Raw genomic sequence first — 19833 nt, 5'->3', positions numbered from 1 at the left:
AACATTCACATGTTGGGACAAATATCAAGTAAATAGCTGAATTAGACTTATTTAAATCCACTAAGTTTAGGACAAATCACATTTTGTTAAAAAAAAAAACAACAACCCCAAAACAATTACACCCTTTCCCGCCGTTTGAAAGTGATTACGTATTGACGGAACGTCGACCTCTGCTTCTACTTAGTTTCCCTCCTGGCCAATGGGGGCGCTGTAGACACAAAGCGTTTTGTGTAAACCGTCAGCCATCTGCTGCAGTCAGTTAGCTCCAAAGGGAATGGAAAATGGAGGACTGACCCACGAAAGAGCGAGGGGACATTATCCGTATTTATAACGCATGGGTGGGTAAAATACAGCAACTTAATTTATTTTAGTTCCGTTATATTTATTTTTGGAGTGTGTTCGTGCTTTTGTGTTTTGTTGCTACCAAACATGTCTAGGGCGAAGGTATCGGATGCGAGGACGTTGAACACGATTCGCTTGACGATAGCTTGAGTACAGTTACGCTTTTAAATTCGACTTCAGTTGTATACATTGGTTAAAATTTGAGTTTGCTACAAAATACTTGTCCCACGTAGTTTGTTTGTACTATATGTTGGCTTTTTAACGGTTACCTAAATGCTAATGATTTTAAGTTGAATTTGCCGCTAGCTTACCCACGCTCGCTGTGGCCAACAGCGCTAGCTAAGCTTACTGGCTACAAGTGCACGTTTTGCAACACGCAGTTTCGCATTGTGAAACAAAACAAAAACGACTAGAATAACCTAATAATACAAATGTAGTTTCAGTGTTATAGAAAGGGTTGCGTACCGTTTCCCACTGAATATTTCTTCGCCGCTTGTGGCACCCCGTTTGTAGTTTACATGAGCTAATGGTAAATAGCTAAGCGGTTGGCGGAATGTTGAATGTTTTGCGGCCGTCACTGGAGATGTAGGAGTGAAGAACGGGTCTGCTCTTATAGTATGCGGATTTTCCAATATCGTTTTGCTAGCTTGATTGTCTGCACATTGGGTTTTTTTGTTCTGTTTTTAAATAGTATCATGTGACAGTGTGGTATGCCGTATTGCAATGAAGAAATTAGATTATATCATGCGTCCTAAGGCCGTGTGCAGTCTACCTTTTAAATGTCGCGCAGCAAGTACTGGACACGAGTATGTCTCTTCCGATGACTGCCGTCAGGCAGCATCCTGATGTAAACCTTTAGCAAATGTGTTAAAGTTGTTTTTTTCTGTATAAGTATATACACAATATTATATAATATGAAATTTTATTTTCGTCATGGCCCCTCCCACCTTCCTCGGTTATAGCGGTCCTCCCATTCACGTGGCGAGTTGTCGTGACCACAGACATACCATTGGACAAAATCCCGTTCAATCACACTCGCAGTCTTTGGGTGGATACCCCCCTCCAATCCATCGATGGCGGTGCAGTATGCAAGGCTTTATAAAAAGGCTAATTTCAGGAAACTCAGGCGTCCATTGCGTAAGAATATTCATGCTAGAAGGCTTTACACAATTGCCAAAGGTTTCTGACTTGGTCTAACTTGTCTGAAAATGGCAAACTTGAACTTGCGTATTTGTAAAGTGATGGGTTGGCCTACTTATGCTTTCAGATTAGATTATTTCATCCATTTGCCCATGCTCTTAAAATGCAGCAGTCACTTTTTAAAAATATAAAAATATAATTTAAAAATTATAATTTGTTATTTTTGTCATCATACCATTGTGCTGCATGTCTGTTTTCTGTGAAGCCTGAAATAAATGTGTCCTAACTTGTGCTTCCTTGTGTCTTTCAGGTTCTCTAACCTCATACCAATTCTGATGATTTGGGATTTATGGAAGCTTTTTTGTTTGAAGAACTGCTTTGTTAGACATCTGCTGAACTGCAGGTATGGATATTGGTTTTCCCTGTCATTATTTTTCCTTAAATTAGAACAGCAGTTCTGGCTTTAGAGAATATAAAGGAAACATCATCTTAATTCTTGTAACTCAAACTGCCAAGAAGAACAGAAAAACAAAACTGGAATTTTATCAGACCACCAGGAACTTTGTCTAGGCTTGTGAATAGCTATAGTTAATTATGAGTGTTAAGTCTAAGATTATAAAGTGTTGTCATATTCTTAAAGTCATAATTTATTAACCTTTAAAGTGTATTTAAAAGTAAAGTATGTGGTTACGGTTTAAAAAAAAAAAAAGGTTATTTCAACCATGGCAACATTAGAGTTTTAGAGGATGTGCATCACTGCCTTTAAACAGCGGGATGGTTACTGATTTTTATTTATTTTTTGTAGTATTTTGTGGTTTTGCCCTTTAAAAAAGGGTTTGTGATTTTTGTCTGTATTAAATATGGCATAACAGTACTGGAAAGATCGCAAAGCACAGACTCTGTAGAATGATTCTCTTTATCCTGTTTGCCTAAATGATATTAAGATGTTTGTGCTATCGCGCCCATTTCCATGGGTGCTGTACATGGTGCTCTACACCCACAGGGTTCCCTATGCATGATAGCATTAGTGTCATAACATACCCTCTGAAGAGCTGCACTTAAAAAAAAGAAAAAAAAGAAGGAAAAATATTTTTTTAGTATTATTATTTGCGAGTGTAAGTACAAAAGAATATAACAAGTATGTCTAAGAATGATGACGTTATTAAGCATTCTTAGTGCTACCTTAAAGCTGGCACCCCTCAGTAATTTTCATTTTGTAAAGTGAAAAGAGTGACTCATAGTCGGTCTCTTGTTCTTTTCTCTGAACTGTAGACGTTAATTTTGAAAATAGTGACTCCATCATCTATGGATGGGAATGTGAGCCCTGAGCTCTCTCTAGCCCCTGAGCCAGAGCAGAGCTGGGACCGCATGGATAGCTGCTCTCAAGGTATCTTGAATGAGCTTTTTTTTTTCCCCCTTCACAATGCCTTGTCTTAAAAAGTAAAAGTGGGTACAATTATGGTGTCAGGGACTTTTATTTTAAATGTGGTTAGACATACGGTAAGTATGGGCGATATAAGAATTGAGCAGTAATTTTTGTGTTTTGGTTTGTTTTGCCTTACATATGCATGCTTGCAAAACATTCTCCCTTTCTTCCAATGTTATGCTGATTTGATATCAATAATGGTTGTTCACAGGCGTTGGAGAAGGACGGAGTGAGAAGGAGGAACAGTTTCACCTTGAAAGTGAGAATGTGCCAAAACAGTTGGTAGGGGAGCAAGATAAATCTTCAAAGGCCAAGAGTGAGCTAAAGAAGACTTGGGGTTTCCGTCGGTCCACCATTGCAAAGAGAGAGATGCCAGTGGAAGCGGTAACCGACAGCCCTGAAACCCGCTGTCCTGTGCGCCGTAGTGGCCGACAGCCTAAACGTACTGACAAACTAGAGGAATTCCTCTTGAATGCCAAAAGAGCGTCAAGAAAGAGCGCACCTCCCAGTGTGGAAAGTGGAGATCCTCCTTCACAAACCCCAACTGATGCAGAGACGGCCTCAGAGGCCAGCTTTGATGGTAATGCTGATTCCAAGGCTGTTGAGGAAAAAGCAGAGACTCCTGAGAGAAGGACAAGGAGTGGTGCAAGGAAGCAGACTCAAAAGAAAGGTCGAGGTAGTGGCAGGCAGACCCGAGGTGGTGGAGCGACGGTGAAAGATGAGGGAAGCTCTGAGAATGAAGAAGACAGTAAAGATGCTGTCAAGAATACACAGGATGACAGTGAGGAGAAAAAAGAAGAAAAGAGTGATCTCACTTCTGAAGCTGTAGGGAGTGTCAGTGCAGCACAGACTCAGCCAGAGGAGGACTCTGAGAAGAAGGAGTTTGCTGAGGAGAAGAATGACGATAAAAATGATGAACTTGAGAAGACTGGCGAGGATGAGGCAGACAAGGCTGCAGCAGTGCAGGGAAAACGTGGACCAATACGGACATATGTCAATAAAAAGAAGGCAGCTAATCAGAACATTACACCTGTTAAAGCTTCTGACAACAAGAACAATGCTCTTGTAAAGAAGGAAGCAAAGCCTAAAGCTACCCAGAGTGGTGTAAAAACACGGAAACCCCAGACACAGGAGGAAGAGGGGGAGGAGGAGGAGGAAGAAGAAGAAGAAGAAGAAGATGATGATGATGAAGATGATGAGGATGAGAATGACTTATCCACATCGTCATCTTCAGTGGAGTCTGATGATGGAGGCTATGACCCCAATGCACTTTACTGCATCTGTCGTCAAAAACATAACAAAAGGTTTGTTTTGGCCTCTCTTTATCCTGTAGTGCATAAACTTGTTTTTGTTTCTCTCTACTGTCTCTTAGTTGCCTTTTGTAGGAATCATTTCATACACAAGTAAAAAAATGTTTTAATTACTATTATTTGAGAATGTCTTGATATTCACTGCTCACCAGGTTTATGATCTGCTGTGACCGCTGTGAAGAGTGGTTTCATGGGGACTGTGTGGGAATCACTGAGGCCCGTGGACGGCTGATGGAGAGAAATGGGGAAGACTACATCTGCCCAAACTGCACCGCTAAGAAAAACCAGGTGGTCAGGCCTGCAACTTCTATTCTTTCTACAAATATGGAAATTGGGAAGCCCAAAACTGATTTTGCTTCGCCGACCAATGCTTCCACTCCTCCTGTTACCTCGTCTACAAGTGCTGTTAAAGGTAATAATGCCGGAGGGGACTCCAGTCCGTCAGCTGTTCGAGCAGCAGCTTCATCTGCACAAACTACTGGTACTGATGAGAAAGCAACAGAGGACCTGGGTATCAAAGGAAGGATAGAGAAGGCTACTAATCCAACGGGAAAAAAGAAGATAAAAATCTTTCAGCCGGTAGGTCTTTGCAGCTGATATGAACGTAAAAAATGTTTTAGCCTCCAAATTATTTTTTGCACATCTTATTATTAAATATTTAACAGTGGGTTTTAAGTGCGGTCCTTAATTTGATGCCATGCTTAATGACTTAATTTCTCATTTGATGCCATATACCAGTTACATTACTACTGCTTTTTGAGTGCATAAATGTTGGGTTTTTTTAAAGGGAAAATTATGTGCTTTTTATTTTTTTGTCATATACTACCATGGTGCATGCTGTGATTTTTAAAATAATAAGGCCAGTATATGTAGATGTAATATCTGTGTGCTAAAAGTTCAAGCTTCAGACTGCTGTAAATGCTCTGTGTGTGTTTTTTCTACTGTTGGATCTGTCTGATGTCATAAAGAGGGCATATTCTCAGGGTCCATTGTGGTTTAGTTGCAGGCCCGCCCTTTTCAGACCTTCCATTTACAAATTCCAGCCAGCTAGAAGGGGGAGGGCTGCACCAAGTGTCAATTTAGGATAAATTTTAAATGTTAATATATAAATCACACAAAGCTGCACTAAATCCTAATAGAGCTCAGGAATCAAATATATATATATAGCTTAATTATGTAGCTGAAAATGAGCACAGTAATCATTATTTTCAAGAATGTCAGTTAGGTTGTAATAATTGGTGGCAGGTAGGGCTCTCTGCCCAGTTTTCTGCTGAGAGATGTAGGTGTTTTTCACATGTAAGTTTACAGATAAAAATTGAAAGCATGGCAAAAAGAAGCCTACCTAAAGCAGCTTGAAGCTCAAAATTCTTTAAATGCTATTACGATCACAATTAATAAGATGATTCTTAAATTGTTTGAACTGACAATCGTACAGCGAAATGCAGAATATCAGTAGCTGTTAATTTTATTTTGTACTGGCTTGAAGCAGGCAGTACAGCAACCAGCTGAACCAAAGGCAGAGAAGGCCACACCACCTGTTGAGAAGAAGGCAACAGAAGGCACACCAGAAGTCAAAGCCCCACCAGACACAGTACAGAAAGTCGCATCACACGTGGAGGTGAAAACGACCCCAACATTGGCGGTTCCCGAGGACAAGGCTGAGCGAAAGGCTGATGAGGAGTCTTCCCTCTCGAGATGTATTGGACCTGGCTGTGAAAATGATGCCCAACCTGATTCTGTGTACTGTGGAAACGACTGTATCCTGAGACATGCTGCTGCTGCCATGAAGTCCATCACTGATGTCAAAGAGCCCAAGCAAAAGGATAAGGCCAAGGCTCAGAAAAAGTCCACACTAAAGGTAACTTGGATGGCCTAAAATGATGACGTTTGCCTGGTTTTAAAGCAGGAATGTTAATTCCCTTTGACAATTAAAAAGTTATTAGGTAGTCACCAACACTTGAGTCTGTTGTTTCACAGATAGACTGAACTATCTAAACTGAATCACTCCTTATATTTCATAGTCATTCATTGAGTTTTCATCATGTCTTGACACATTTGAGATATTATATCAGCATTGTTTGCTGAAGTTAATATAGTCAGATGTCATTACTGTCTTGTTTGGGAAGAAAAATTCACCAATTTAGTTTCATCATTTGTCTTGGCAATATCAAGTTTCCTTGTTTTTGATTACACTCTGCATGTCAGTGTCAGTACACAAGGCATAAATATAATTGAATGGTCTACTCTTAATTCTAACATTTAAACAAATGGGAACTGCTAAACTCTGATTTCAGCATAATTTGTTGTTTAAGTGCTGGCCTAAATAAGCAAACGTATTGGGTCGGCACACAAACCTAGTCTTAAAAGGCTTTTTCCAGTATGAAACGTGCATTTATTTCATGTGAAGTGGCAGAAACATGCATACTACTGGCCAATCGGGGCATAAAATGGATGTATTTGTAATAGTGTAATTTGCAGAAAATGGATCAACACAGACAGTTAATCCATTGTCAGATAGGTGATGCTATCTGATCTTTGAACACTCTTTGAGTTCTCAAAGAGAATAATTCCTCAGCATTCTACTGTGTCATGACACAAAGAAATGTGCTGCATACAGATTAGGGTTTTTAAGACAACCAGCATGTATTAACTTTACAAGCCAATATAAATGATCCATTATAATTTTCAGTTCATAAAGACTACTGATGTTCCCTCGCCCTGGTGAATATGGGGTGACTTTATGCAGGAACAATGATGAAGCACTGACAGTCATGGCTGTAGTTTGTATACACTATCACAGGTTACATTTTTAATATATTGGGCAAAATCTAAAGACTTAAAAAGTGCAGACTCGTCTGTCTTATAAATGGTCTATATTCTTGTTTGTGCTCTCTTTTTTTTTTTTTTTTTTTTTTTTTTTTTTGTGTATAGATTAAAATTTGTGGTTACATTTGCTACGTGTGTTTTAGCTCAGTATTAATGTATTTTTTTCTCATTGACAAGAAAAGCAGTCAGTAGTCTCACATATGTTGCTTCTGAAGTGATTGTTTGCAAACTTTGTCTTGTGGGGAAAAAAAACTGGGGGAGAAAGGCCTTCTCCAGGAACTCAAAAGGACTTTCGTATTAAAGCTTCAGCAGCTTGGAGAGGAAGTGAGCAGTGATGCACACTAAAGTGGCTTAACTCAATCCCTGAGTTTAACAACTCCTTCAGACATTGGGTGTCTTTATAAATGTAGGTCTTGTCATGCTAACGTCTTTTAAAACTGGTCCAGAGGTTTAGGAAAGACCATGAACTCACCTGTATAGCAGATTATGTAATCATTTACTTGGTTTTGTGAAGTTTAAATCCATGGTCATAATTTAAACTGGAGAGCATATGCAGGAAGCCTGACAATTTTGGTATGCTAGGCCCAAACACTAATGTTAATGTTCCGGATTTAGATAATTTTCAATTTCAAAAAAAGAAGTTCAGTACACAGTACAATAATCATAGAAATGTGTCCAGGTTTAGACTTGGATACATGCAAAGCAGTGTAAGAGACCTCCAGCTCCAGCATTGGAGTACACAGAAATGTCATTAATATGTTTTAAATTATTAACTGCACACTATTTGTATGCTTAAAGAGGAGAGTAGACTGAAAAGGCTATTGATTTTGTTTACCTGTTTTGTTTGGAGAGAGAAAAATCTGTTCTTAAAACAACACAAGTAAACACGTTTTAAACATCTTCATTTGTTGTTAAAGGAACAGTTCACCACCTCCTAAATAAAAGTGATGTGTGTTTCCTGCCCCGTTGTGCTGTTTTTTCCATCTTGATTTTGATGGTATCAGTTGACCAGTTAGAGATTTTGGCCGGGGAAATGTTCTTTATTAGAGTGGAGCGAGATGGTACTTGCCTTATTGTGCTCAGAGTGCCTATAAATGCATTTTTTAAAACTCAGCTTGAGTGTCTTTAAAACTACAAAATAAATAAATCCACAAACCTTGATCTGAGCAGGTTCATTTGGAACTATTTTCTTTCTACTCTATAAACAAATAAAACTTGTAGCTAGCAGTCCCTACAGCTCAGCTAAGGAGGGCTGCCATAGGTGTTTAAAAGCTGCACAGATCACAGTGGGTAGGTGGATGTTTTCTTTGCATAGTCATTTGATTCATGAGTATAGGCAATATGAATAAAAATGTACTGTAGGCCTGGATAAAAAGATTTGAATTTGGTTTTGGGCTGAACTGTCACTTTAAATCAATCTGAGTGGCTAAAACGTCTGAATGTGTTTCTTCTCGTCTATTCAGGGGACCGGTGCCGGTGGGAAGAAGGTGCAGAAGAAGACCCAGGAGGAGTCGGATAGCGAAGACCACAGTCCTGATCCAGATGATGATGACGATGAAGATGAGCATGCTGAGGAACACCCACCTCCGCCAGCCACTGCATCCTGGTCCAGCGACCATAATTACATTGCAGTAACACCAGAAAAGACTACACCCATATCACCAACAGTGTTAAACAAAAAGTGTATGTATCTCTTTGAAGGTCTTGATCTGTTGTTGAAACCATACTGTTGCTCTTCCATTATAAATGTGCTCCTGTCATGCTAACATCCTTTAAAACTGGTCCAAACGTTTGGGAAAGAACATGAACTCATCTGTATAGCAGACTACTTTATCATTTACAAGGTTTTGTGATGTTTAATGTAAGGATTTTGTTGTCTAATGAAAACTTGGCAGCTGTGAACAGGTAAGTGTCCCGTGTGATTTTGGTAAGTATTTCTGATCCAGCAGATAGTTATTTGGAAACGGGTCCTTCACTCCATTGGTTGCACTCTTTTAAGATTACTTAATTAAGTTGGACAATGTGTTCCTTGGCTCTAGAGGAGCTTTCTGAAGCATGAAACAACTTGCATCGCTCTTATCTTGGCTTTGAATTGGAGCCTTTTAATTTCTTACAGAAAGCCTGTGCTGTAAATCAAAATCATCATTTTGGAAGTTGCAGACATTTACATTGAGGCCGATGTGTTATGAGAAAAAAAATTTTTTTTCAGAGCAATGCCTCTGCTGCATTGATTTTAATCCCTTAGTTTCAGGAATGCCTCCCGGGAGTCCCTGGTCTTTTGGAAATGCAGCACTGGTTTGTTGGAGTACCCCTTTTATAGGTTTCCCACATATGTGCCTGCAACCTAAGAGATTATAAAGGCCAGTGTGGTAGAAACAAAAAGGAGGGCAATATCTTAGTGATTGATTGATATGACGTGTGTGTGTTTTCAAATTACCTGGTTGGTTTGACCGTACATGTCTCTTCACATCCTGGGTTCATCTCCTCAGCTGTTGGTCTCAAATAAGGCCCTTCCCTCCCATCCTCCAGCAGGTAGGTGTCTGAGCTGTCCCCTGTGATAATGTCAGCCTATGAAGTTGGGTCATATTGAGCTGATTAAAAATCCAACCTTGTGTTTTTTGCCCTTCATTTTATGAGTAATGGGCTATTTTTTTCAAAGTTTTTCATGCATGTTGAATATGATTCATCACTGCTCGTGGGAAACTGGTTTTAAAATAAAAGGTGTTAAACTGATTTTTGGATGCCTCGATTGATTATGTGAGCGTTGTTGGCTTGCCGTAGGATATCCTGACCAGTTAAGCTTAATTAGACATGTGCAACTGTTTAAGTCTACACACACTATGAAGACTTTGAAGCTTGAGAGCCTCTCAGATGGTGAACAGCTGGATATGACAGAACCTCTATCAGACTGGAGCACCTGTGGAGATGCAGTGAAGTTCAGGAATGCTACACCTGAAGATGAAATCTGAAGACCTGGGCTGAGCACAAAGGGCTAAAAGAAGTGCCATCTTGATTTTTTTTAAAACATATTTTTTGCACCTGATTTTAAATGTAATGAGGGAACAATATGAAATGTGGACAGTTTCATTTTCTGTCTGGCTGCCTCTATAAAAAGCCTGGAGAAATAGTGAGGATTTTACCTGATGGGACAGCAAAGAGTAATTGGGTATAAATGCATTCCTAATGTTCAAGAAGGCCATATAGCCACTGATGGTTCTTCAACAGGGGGAAGTTAGAGCTCAGTGATTTGATCATCCATATCCCTTTTGCTGAATGATGATTTTGGCTTGTTTGACAACTTATGATCTATAGAAAAGAGCTGATTTTAGTTGCTCTGGTTGTATATATTGTATCATTGCACAAAGGCATAGTGTAAACATTTGGTGGCTGTATAGTATGTCAAGTTAGCTCAAAGCTAATGCAGTTCTGCTGCACGTTTGAGATGACGGAAGGACAAACATCTGCACATGACAGTTTGAAAGTGTTTACCAGGTAGCAGATCTATTGGCTTACTGGTTGCCCCCCCCCCCCCGACCCCCATATCAAATTAGGAAATATTCTATGTGATATTTATTGCGACTGAAGCTTTTGATCAAATGGATTACTACTGTCTCCACAATTTGAAAGAGGAGAAGAATTTGGCTTTGGTGTTTCTGGGGTCAGAGTTCAACTATCAACTTGATGGTGCATATAGGTGATCTTGTCATATTAACTAATTATATTTACAGTGTTATGGTTAGACTAAATTACATTTTGATATTTAGGGTGTGTGACACCTGTGGCACATGGTTATAACCAGTGGATACCTGGTTGTGGTTGCTTGGAGCTGGTAGTTGTAGATCTTTTTAGATTTAATGCTATTTAGTTCATTCTGCTTGGCTGGCACATGATTTATAGTACTTGAACCTGCTCATCTTCTATGTGAATATATCAAAATGATTGGAGAACAATACTAATTTTGTCGTTGAGGATCATCACTTGCATATTTCTATAATAGTTGGGAAGAAGGTATCGCCCCCACTACTGTGCTGTCACTACTACAAAATAAAAAGGGACTTCATCTGCTCTGTTGTCAACTTTGTTTTTTTGACAGTGTTCTCTCTCTCTCTCTAATATGATTTGCATTTTTACTAGTTTTTTGGGGGATTCAGTTTATTTGAAATACATTTTAAAACTGCTTGACTTCGACTTAGCAATATAGTCTGATTTGTGCAATTGACTGCCTGTAATTTAGCAAAATATGTTGCCACATTGCACATTACAACTGAACATTATCACATATTTTAAAATATTGGATCTTGTTCTTGTTTTCCAGCCCCAACTAAAGAAGAGAAGCACAGTGAGAAGGACCATAAGGAAAAGGAACCAGCCCCAGCTCCTGAGAAATCCTCTTCAGCATCTGCGGCAGCTGGAAAAGGAAACAAGAAGTCCACAGCAACAAAACCAACCAAGGTTTCCCCAAAGGGAAAGAAACCTCCAGTTCAAGCTGCCAGTTCAAAGGGATCCAAGAAGCCTGTAACACCCCCAGCTAAAACTGCAACAAAGTCCAAAAAGGCCGGCCAGCCACCCGTCCACTCCCCATCTCCCTTTCCTTCAGGCCCGATCCACGTCACAGGAGCACTGAGAGTCACCAAGTCTAACTTCACCATTCCCAAGAAGCAACCTCAGCAAAAGGACACTAGTCCCCACAGACAGTCGTCCTCATCCCCTAGAGTCCCATCATCTCCCGTTTCCTCCTCTCCCTCCAGCCACTCTTCATCCTCCAGACCTACACATTCAGCTGTTTCAGCACCACCTGTTTCAGCACCACCTGTTTCCCCTATGCCGCTTCCACCTAACAACCAGATGAGACAGAACATCCGGCGGTCTTTGACAGACATCCTTTATAAAAGGTGAGTGACCTGCAAGTCCCAGTTTGATTTTTTTTTTTCCAAATTCTTTCTTCTTTTGGTTCCAAAAACATTACCCGAGGTCTGCAGATTTAAACATACATTCTTATGTTCATTTCCACCAGGGTGTGCGACAGTGATGATCTGAAAATGACAGAGAGCGAGGTGGGGCGACTGGCATTTGCTATTGAAAAGGAGATGTTTAACCTCTGTCTTAGCACCGACAGCAAATACAAAAACAAATACAGGTCCCTCATGTTCAATCTGAAGGACCCTAAAAACAAAGTGAGTCAACATTAACGTGCATGCTGTTTTCAGTAAAGTACATATCTTGTGTTTATGCAGCTGTGAATGGAAGGACACCAATTATAGCTTGAAAAACATATTCTCATGTTTGCGCTGTATGGCATGTTTGTCTCAGGGCTTGTTCTACCGAGTGGTGGGAGGTGAGGTCAGTCCCTTTAGACTGGTCAGACTAAGTGCTGAAGAGCTGCTTTCAAAGGAGATATCTGAGTGGAGGAAGCCTGAGGCTCCTGAGGTAAATGGCACTGCCTTTTAATTCAAACATCAGGTGTAGGGCAGCTTAAGACTCATAAATTTTCCTGTTAGGATTTGCAGTTTTGAAAAACCTGTCTGCATAAATTTACACCATTGTAAAGTTTTTTTCCCCTTTTCCTTTTCTTTAGCCTCAGTCTCCTAGTGCAAAAGCCCATTCAGGGCAGTCCAAACCAGGCAACAGGCATGATGGTGGCTCCCATAGCGCCGATGTGGAGGATGCTCCACCAACATCTGATGCAGATGTATGTATCTCTGCCACCACTTCATCTTCTCGCATGGCTTCTTCTACAGTAAGTGGTGGCAAGCTGCTGCTCTCACCCTCTTTTTTTCATGCATGAGGTTCTTGGCACACAGTGCAAACTATCAAAGAATGTTCACCAGCTTACAAGTTATCGCCTCTTGTCCTGTCAGTTTCTTTCCTAAGCTTTATCTGCCTCTCACAAAATGCATGGGTGTGTGAACCACTGAGAATTGTAGTTGTTACATGAGTGCCTGCGATTCCAGTTCATCTGAAGTTTGACTGATCTTCTTTGGTATATCCTCAGGATCAGGAGGAATCTGGTTCCACCCCTTCAGCTTCAGCTCAGGCATCTGCTGCTGAGGGCAACAGTGGCAGCAGCATGCCAGACATTTTTAGTAGCATGCTCAAAGACACTACTTCTGAACACAGGGCCCATCTGTTTGACCTCAACTGCAAAATATGTACAGGTAAATAAGAGGCTAAGAAGAAGTGCTATCATTTTTCAGCAGAATTGATTATTATATGGATGATTTATTTCTTTATTTTTGTAATAATCTTGCCTTGTAGGCCAAAAGACAGAAGATGAGCCTGCTGCTAAAAAAGCCAGACTCACCAAGAAGCCTGAAACAAAGCCACCTAGACAAGAGTCATTCTCATCCAGATCAGGGGATGTCTCACCTGTCAGCCAGCCACAGGCCGGCATGGCCACCTACCAAGATCCTTCATTGTACCAACACCCGGCCTCTTCATCCTACCAGTCCACCGTAGAGCCAGCAGTTCCAGAATCACAGCCACAGCTCTATCAGGAGGATATCACCACGATGGCACCTGTAGCACAGGCCCCTGTACCCATCTCCTCTGTCAGTATCACCCGCAGGGACCCTCGCATGGCCAGGCACAGCACCGGGGTGAGCGTCACTTACATGGCCCCAGAAAAGCCTGCCAGCAATGCAGCAGACCCACTCCCAGCTCCTGTTACTGCTCCATTGGAGGTTTTACCTAAGGCACCACTACCGATGCCCCCTGCGCCGCCACCTTCAGTTGCTGCGCCCAAACTGTCAAAAACAAGGTGCTACATCTCACCAAAGTTCTTAAAAATACCAGAGAGCTCTCTTTTTAATAAGCTTTAGTATTTTGCACAGATATTTTACGTTTTAGCTAAAAGTATACCAGAGTAAAGTAACAGCAGCTGTAGTGCTGGTGATACTGAGGGACTTTGTTGTTGATGAGATGCTTTGAGATACTGTTTTGTGTAGTATGTTATAGTAAGAGACTGCATGTAGCCTGTCTAAAAGGAAGATGCTTTTGTTTTTACAGTGGATCTGAGCCGCCTCCTGAGGGGGAAACTGCAATATTTCTCCATGGTCAAGAGAAGATTTGGAAAGGATTTATCAACATGCAGTCAGTAGCAAAGTTTGTAACCAAGGCTTACCTGGTCTCGGGATCATTTGAACACCTGAAAGAGGTACATTTTCTAAAGCAAGAATATTTTCGTTATCATTAATGATTCATAGAAATGACATTTATGGTATTAGTGTTCTTTGTAAATGCCTTATGCTTTTTCTTATTTAAACATTTTGGTCTTCAGTTAGAAGAAAGTAGAATGCAAAAAGGCCCTAAAATGAAAAAGGATAGTCCAAGAATAAAAAATATCTGGTTGTAAAGGAGTATAATAGGTCCACTTTAATATCAGACCCTGTAATCTTTGAATTTCAAACTGTTTGACATACATACAGGCCAAAAAAATAACTGGTTTTGTTGTTGTTGTGCAGGATTTGCCAGACACCATTCATGTTGGAGGTCGGATTTCTCCAACCACAGTTTGGGACTATGTTGGGAAACTAAAAACCTCCCTCTCCAAGGTTTGTTAGTACAAAAACTAACTTGTTAAAAGGCTGTTTTAACTTTAAAGCCTTGCATGAAACTGTACTGTTTTCTTTTTCAAATCACAGGAGCTGTGCCTGATCCGTTTCCATCCAGCCACAGAGGAGGAAGAGGTGGCATACGTCTCTCTTTTCTCTTACTTTAGCAGCAGAAAAAGATTTGGTGTGGTAGCTAACAACAACCGCCGCATCAAAGACCTCTATCTCATCCCCCTGGGCTCAAAGGACCCATTACCCTCCAAACTGTTGCCATTTGACGGGCCAGGTAAGCATGTAAAGAGATAGATGTATACATCTTTGTGGGTATTTGTGTGTAAATTTGTAAATATTATTGTTTTTATGGTAAAACTTTCTTTCTATTCCTTGTGTGTTTGGAGTATGTTAAATCCATTTTTTCCTGAGGTTGGAAAAGAGAGTTGGTTTAATTGATGGGTTTGTACTGTAGAGGGTGCTCACGCTCCTTGTTGATACCCTGTAAATATCTCTGCATGTAACAGTTACTGTGTCTCTTCTGTGTATTTGACTTAATAAAGAAAGTTTGCATCGCAGGTTGTCATGTTAGTCTCAGCTTGTTGTTTCTTCTGAGCTGGATCAGTGAAAACAATATTGGATAGATGTTACCAGTACACTTCTATGAGCTATGTTTTCAGTCACATTACAAATAGGTTTTGCTCATTCTTTCACATGCTGCACCACTGAAACAAAGTCACTGATTTTATTGCATTTAGTCTTAAACAACAGCTGAGAAGTTACGGCAACATAAAGTCAGCTGTCCATTTGGGAATCTCAGGGCTATTTTTTTCTGCATATTTTGCAACTATTAGCTGTTGATGATTCTTTTTATATTAAAGGAGTGAAATGAAATGTCAGTGTGGAAATCATTGGCCCTGACTGTAGGGTACTGATGATAACAAAGCATCAAAGTTATTATATTCACACAGTTTTATTGGGTTTTGTTTTTTTGTTTTTGCCACTGTCAGTAGATTATCTGGAAATTCATCATCAGCACATATCACAACTGACAGATATCAGCAAATTTAACAATTAGTCTTCTATGAATTTTGGTTTTATGTCTTTTAAAACCAAGTACAGTACATTTTGTTTCAGTTTGGACCATGAAAACATTTCTTTAGCTTTGCACGTTCAGCTTATTTTTTGGTCTTTTTATTTCACAGGTCTTGAACCAGCTCGTCCCAACCTGCTCCTTGGCCTGCTGATCTGCCAGAAGGATAGAAAACGTCCTGGTGCTCCGTTAGAAAGTGAAGAGAAACGGTCCAAGACTCAAACCAAAGATGCAGAGGAAACCAGCCTTCCAAAGCCACCTCCTGCAGTCAAAGCAGAAAAGAACACACGGCAAAGTCTTGAAATCCCCTTCAGCACAACTCCTCCAGGATCACCTCCATCTAGCTCCTCCGAGGCTTCCACCACCTCTGTTCTGTCCCTGTTATCTTCCATCAAGGCTCCATCCACATCCGCTACCACTGACAAGGACTCCGTTTCTTCATCCAACTCTGTTTCTTCATCCGCAGCAGCTGCCACTCCTCTTGAGACCATTCTCAAGACTCTTTTTGGCAAGAAAAAACATGACTCTGAAGCTTCCAACTCACCGTCTGATCAGGGTGGGGAATTTGCTGCCCCAACAGGTACAATGTTAGATCCTATAGTTCAGAAGTTTGCACAGATTTCTAAAGAAAAAACAGTAGAGGAGGATGAAGATGACCGACCTTATGACCCAGAAGAAGAATATGACCCCAGTAGATCCTACAATGTGCCGAAGAAGCCTATGGAGGTGGTAAGCAAACCTGAAGTCACTAAGCAACCTAAGGTGGAAACAAGTGAAGCTGATGATGTTGCATATGACCCAGAGGATGACTCTATTTTCGAAGAGGTTAAAACTTTAGTTCCAGGTCAAGCTAAGCCTGCAACTGAGTCTGCAGCCGATCCCCAAAACATTCTTGAGAGCCTTAAACACATTGGTGATCAAGCATTGCAGAAACAAGGAGAACAGCAAATGTCCTCTACAAGCACTCCTATTGCCTCAGTGACACTTGCAAGCACACTCTTAACTCAACCTGCAAAATCTCTTTTGGCCAATTGTCAGTTGCTACAGCTTGGCAAAAAGGTTGAGGAGCTTGTGAAATCTTCATCTGTTGCTCCTTTAATCAATCAGAGGAGAGATCCCAGACAAAGCAGGGATCCTCGCCAGTCTACAGGCAGCAGAAAACTGTCTGATGAACCCGAGGACAAAGAGGAGACACCTGCTCCAGTGACCGATCCTGTTCCTCCAGCCTCACAGCCTGAGGTGCAAGAGCTGCAGTCGCCTAAAACAGGCGAACCTGCAGACTCGTCACAAGATTCAGACCCCTCACTGCATCAAGAGGAAGTGAAAAGTGAGGCGCTAGTTTTCATGGAATCGGACAAGGCAGAGGTTTCAATTCCTTTATTAGGCGAAAAGGTGGACCCTGATATGGAAGTCAGCTACACAGATGAGAAAGAAGAGAAAAAAGAGGAAAGCGAGCCAGTTAAGTCTGAAACAAAGATGGACAAGTTCAGTATGTGGCCAAATGCAGCCAGTATTTTAAAAGCTGAGGATTCAGAGTATGAGGAGAATAGCCAAGAGACATCTACAGCAAGATATTACAGTGAGCCTGCAAAAACATCCAAAATAACTTCAACAATCCCAGTACTCACTCAGAGCACAGCAGCAGCTGACACTCAGTCACATCACATGCTGCATCACATGACAGGGTCAGACTTCGACAGTGAGTACAAACCTCCAGCTGACATTCCTCCACAACCCAACTTCTCCCTTCCCCGTTCCATGCAGGGCCAAAATCTAATAATGAGGCCGCCTCCAGTGCCTGTGCTACCACCCATGCAGGCCATGCAAGGTCCTCCAATGTCAGCCCCCCCTCCTATTCAGGGACCCCCTCCTCCAATCCATGTTCCTCCCCCTGTGCACAGTCATCCCCCAATGCAAGGTGACAGCAGTCAGCAGTATGGCCCACCACCATCTTCATACCCTCCCTATCAAAACCAGTGGTCAAGCACGCAGCCACCACCTCAACAGCCACCACCTGGCCCACCACCTCAGAATATCATGCCACCCAGAGGCCCACCACTACCACCATTCCCTCCAGTAACCCAGAGGGGCCCACCTCCTCAGATATTTGATCCCTCCATTCCCCCTCAGCACATTGGACAACCAGGTCCCCCTCCAGGACTTCCCCTTCCCCCCACCTTCGATGGACAGAACAGCTTAGCTCCGCCCAGATTCACTAGTCCTCCCCCACCACCTTTTAATTTCCCTGGAAACAGAGGTCCTCCTCTGCCTTTCACCGCTCTGCCACCTGGTCACTTTGATAACAGGCTTCCTCTTCCAAATCTCTTTCCAGGGCATAGGGGTCCCCCACCACCTCAGTATGGTGACCATGGGGCTCAACCAACAATAGTAGACCAGGCTCGAGGATCTGCAGAACAGTATAACAAAGATGCTGTTAATAATCCCAATCAGGGCCCTCCACCAGGTCCAAGCTACCGGGGACCTCCACATAACCAGTATGAGGACAGACGAGGTCAGCCTCCCAGTGGGGAGCACTTCAATTCACAAATCCAGTATGGGGGCTCCAGACCTCCATCTTCACCACCACACCGAGGATTTTTTGATGAGCACAGAGGTCCTCCATCTCAGGAGACCAGACCTCCGCCTTTTGCAGGCTCTGACCGGTACCGCTTTGACAGGTACTCTGATGAGGCGAGACCTGTTCGCCACAGCGGGCCACTGCTGCCAACTCCTCCGGAGGCTCCACTAGGTCCGCCAGACCTACACCGGGACGATCACTGGCGCCGCCATTCTCCTGAAATGAGGAGGAGGAGCAGCACCACCCGTGAGGACTCAGAGCCTCGCAGTGGAGATCGCTTCAGCCGCTTTGAAGGACATAGAGAACTCATTCATGGTTCCTCACAGGCCCCTGATGAGAGGCCGAGGGATCTGTCTGAGGACCGCCGGAGAGAGAAAGAGAGAGATGTCCCTCATGCTGGCAGGCCCTCATGGGACAAGGGGCAGGGAAAGCGGTGGAGCCGAGAAAGAGAGTGGGACAGAGGCAGAGAAAGGGACCGGGATAACGAGCGTAGCCGAGAAAGAGACCGCAGCAGAGGGAGGGAGGGTGAGAGGCACAGGGATGCAGAGGGAGAACGACACAGGGATCAAGATTCAGACAAGAGGCGAGACCGAGATAGGGACAGGGAAAGGGACAGAGACAGAGACAGAGTTAGGGAATCTGACAGGAAAGACTTGGACCGAGATAGGGGAAGAAACCGTGACAGAGAGCGAGAACGAGAGCGTGAGAGAGACAGGAAGCGGGACCGATCCAGAAGCAGAGAGAGAGACCGTGACAGGGATCGTGGGAAAGATCGGGGTAGAGACAGGGACAGAGACAGAGATCGAGATAGGGACAGAGAGAGGGAGAGAGAGAGAGAAAAGGAGAGGGACCGTGACAGAGGCAGAGATCGTCGGGAAAGAAGCAGAAGCCGAGATAAGAAAGAAGAGAAAAAGGACAGTAAACACGATACGTCCAAGGACAGTGATAAAACCACAGAAAATAGCAAGAACGTTTCCTAGTCTCTGTTTTATGGACATTACGGTTCCAAGACTTTTACATCTTTAATCACTGTAAAAACAGAAGAGCAGTATTTCATCAGATTTCCACGGTTGTGTTCCTACCAGACAAAAACATTTAAATATGTTTGTATTCTCTTTGTCACCTAAAGGTTTCTAAGTTTGTTTTATTACATTTGAAAAGCAAAAAACTGAATGCAAGCTAAACTGCTTGTGGTACAAGACGTATTAATGTAGGCTGCACAGTCCTATTACATGTACCTTTTTTTGTCAAAGCATTTTTCTTTTTAGAAAACAATAATGTAACTGATTCACACCATTTGCAATATGTAAATATGAATGTATTTGTGTATATAAGGATGTTTTTAATCATACTTTTCTAAGTAGAGAAAATAAAAGCCATATATCTGAGATGGACAATGTGAAGGCTAAAGATACACTGAGACATAAATGTGTTAATATGTTCAACAGATTTGAAATAAAATGACATCAGCCTTACAGTATACACCACAAAAATGGTTGTTTATGAACTGTCACTTTTTTTTGTTTCAGCTCTACTAATAAACCTGTTTGATGGCATTTGTTTTGGATGTAAACAGT

The 19833-nt window shown here is 41.9% G+C and overlaps 1 protein-coding gene across 4 annotated transcripts; it reads left to right on the top strand.

The window, feature by feature from the left end:
* Positions 1 to 174: 174 nt before the first annotated feature.
* dido1 (death inducer-obliterator 1) lies at positions 175 to 19812 on the top strand. Of its 4 annotated transcripts, none has more exons than XM_082532537.1 (17): positions 175 to 338; positions 1793 to 1885; positions 2755 to 2869; positions 3120 to 4212; positions 4371 to 4797; positions 5708 to 6076; positions 8508 to 8727; positions 11360 to 11936; positions 12059 to 12218; positions 12355 to 12471; positions 12620 to 12781; positions 13037 to 13199; positions 13300 to 13801; positions 14050 to 14197; positions 14505 to 14594; positions 14685 to 14880; positions 15791 to 19812. In XM_082532537.1, the coding sequence occupies exons 3-17, from the start codon at positions 2788 to 2790 to the stop codon at positions 19234 to 19236; spliced, it is 7752 nt and encodes a 2583-aa protein (XP_082388663.1). In that variant the 5' UTR covers positions 175 to 338; positions 1793 to 1885; positions 2755 to 2787; the 3' UTR covers positions 19237 to 19812. The 4 variants fall into 4 exon arrangements, with proteins under 4 accessions (XP_082388663.1, XP_082388664.1, XP_082388662.1 ...); XM_082532538.1 differs by having other exon boundaries at positions 5705 to 6076; positions 12620 to 12733; XM_082532536.1 differs by having other exon boundaries at positions 5705 to 6076.
* Positions 19813 to 19833: the final 21 nt, after the last annotated feature.

This window comes from Aulonocara stuartgranti, assembly GCF_965226115.1.
Source record: "Aulonocara stuartgranti genome assembly, chromosome: 5".
In the NCBI taxonomy this organism is placed as follows: domain Eukaryota; kingdom Metazoa; phylum Chordata; class Actinopteri; order Cichliformes; family Cichlidae; genus Aulonocara; species Aulonocara stuartgranti.
The sequence above is the reverse complement of the archived record's forward strand: the minus strand, read 5'-3'. Positions and strand labels throughout refer to the sequence as shown.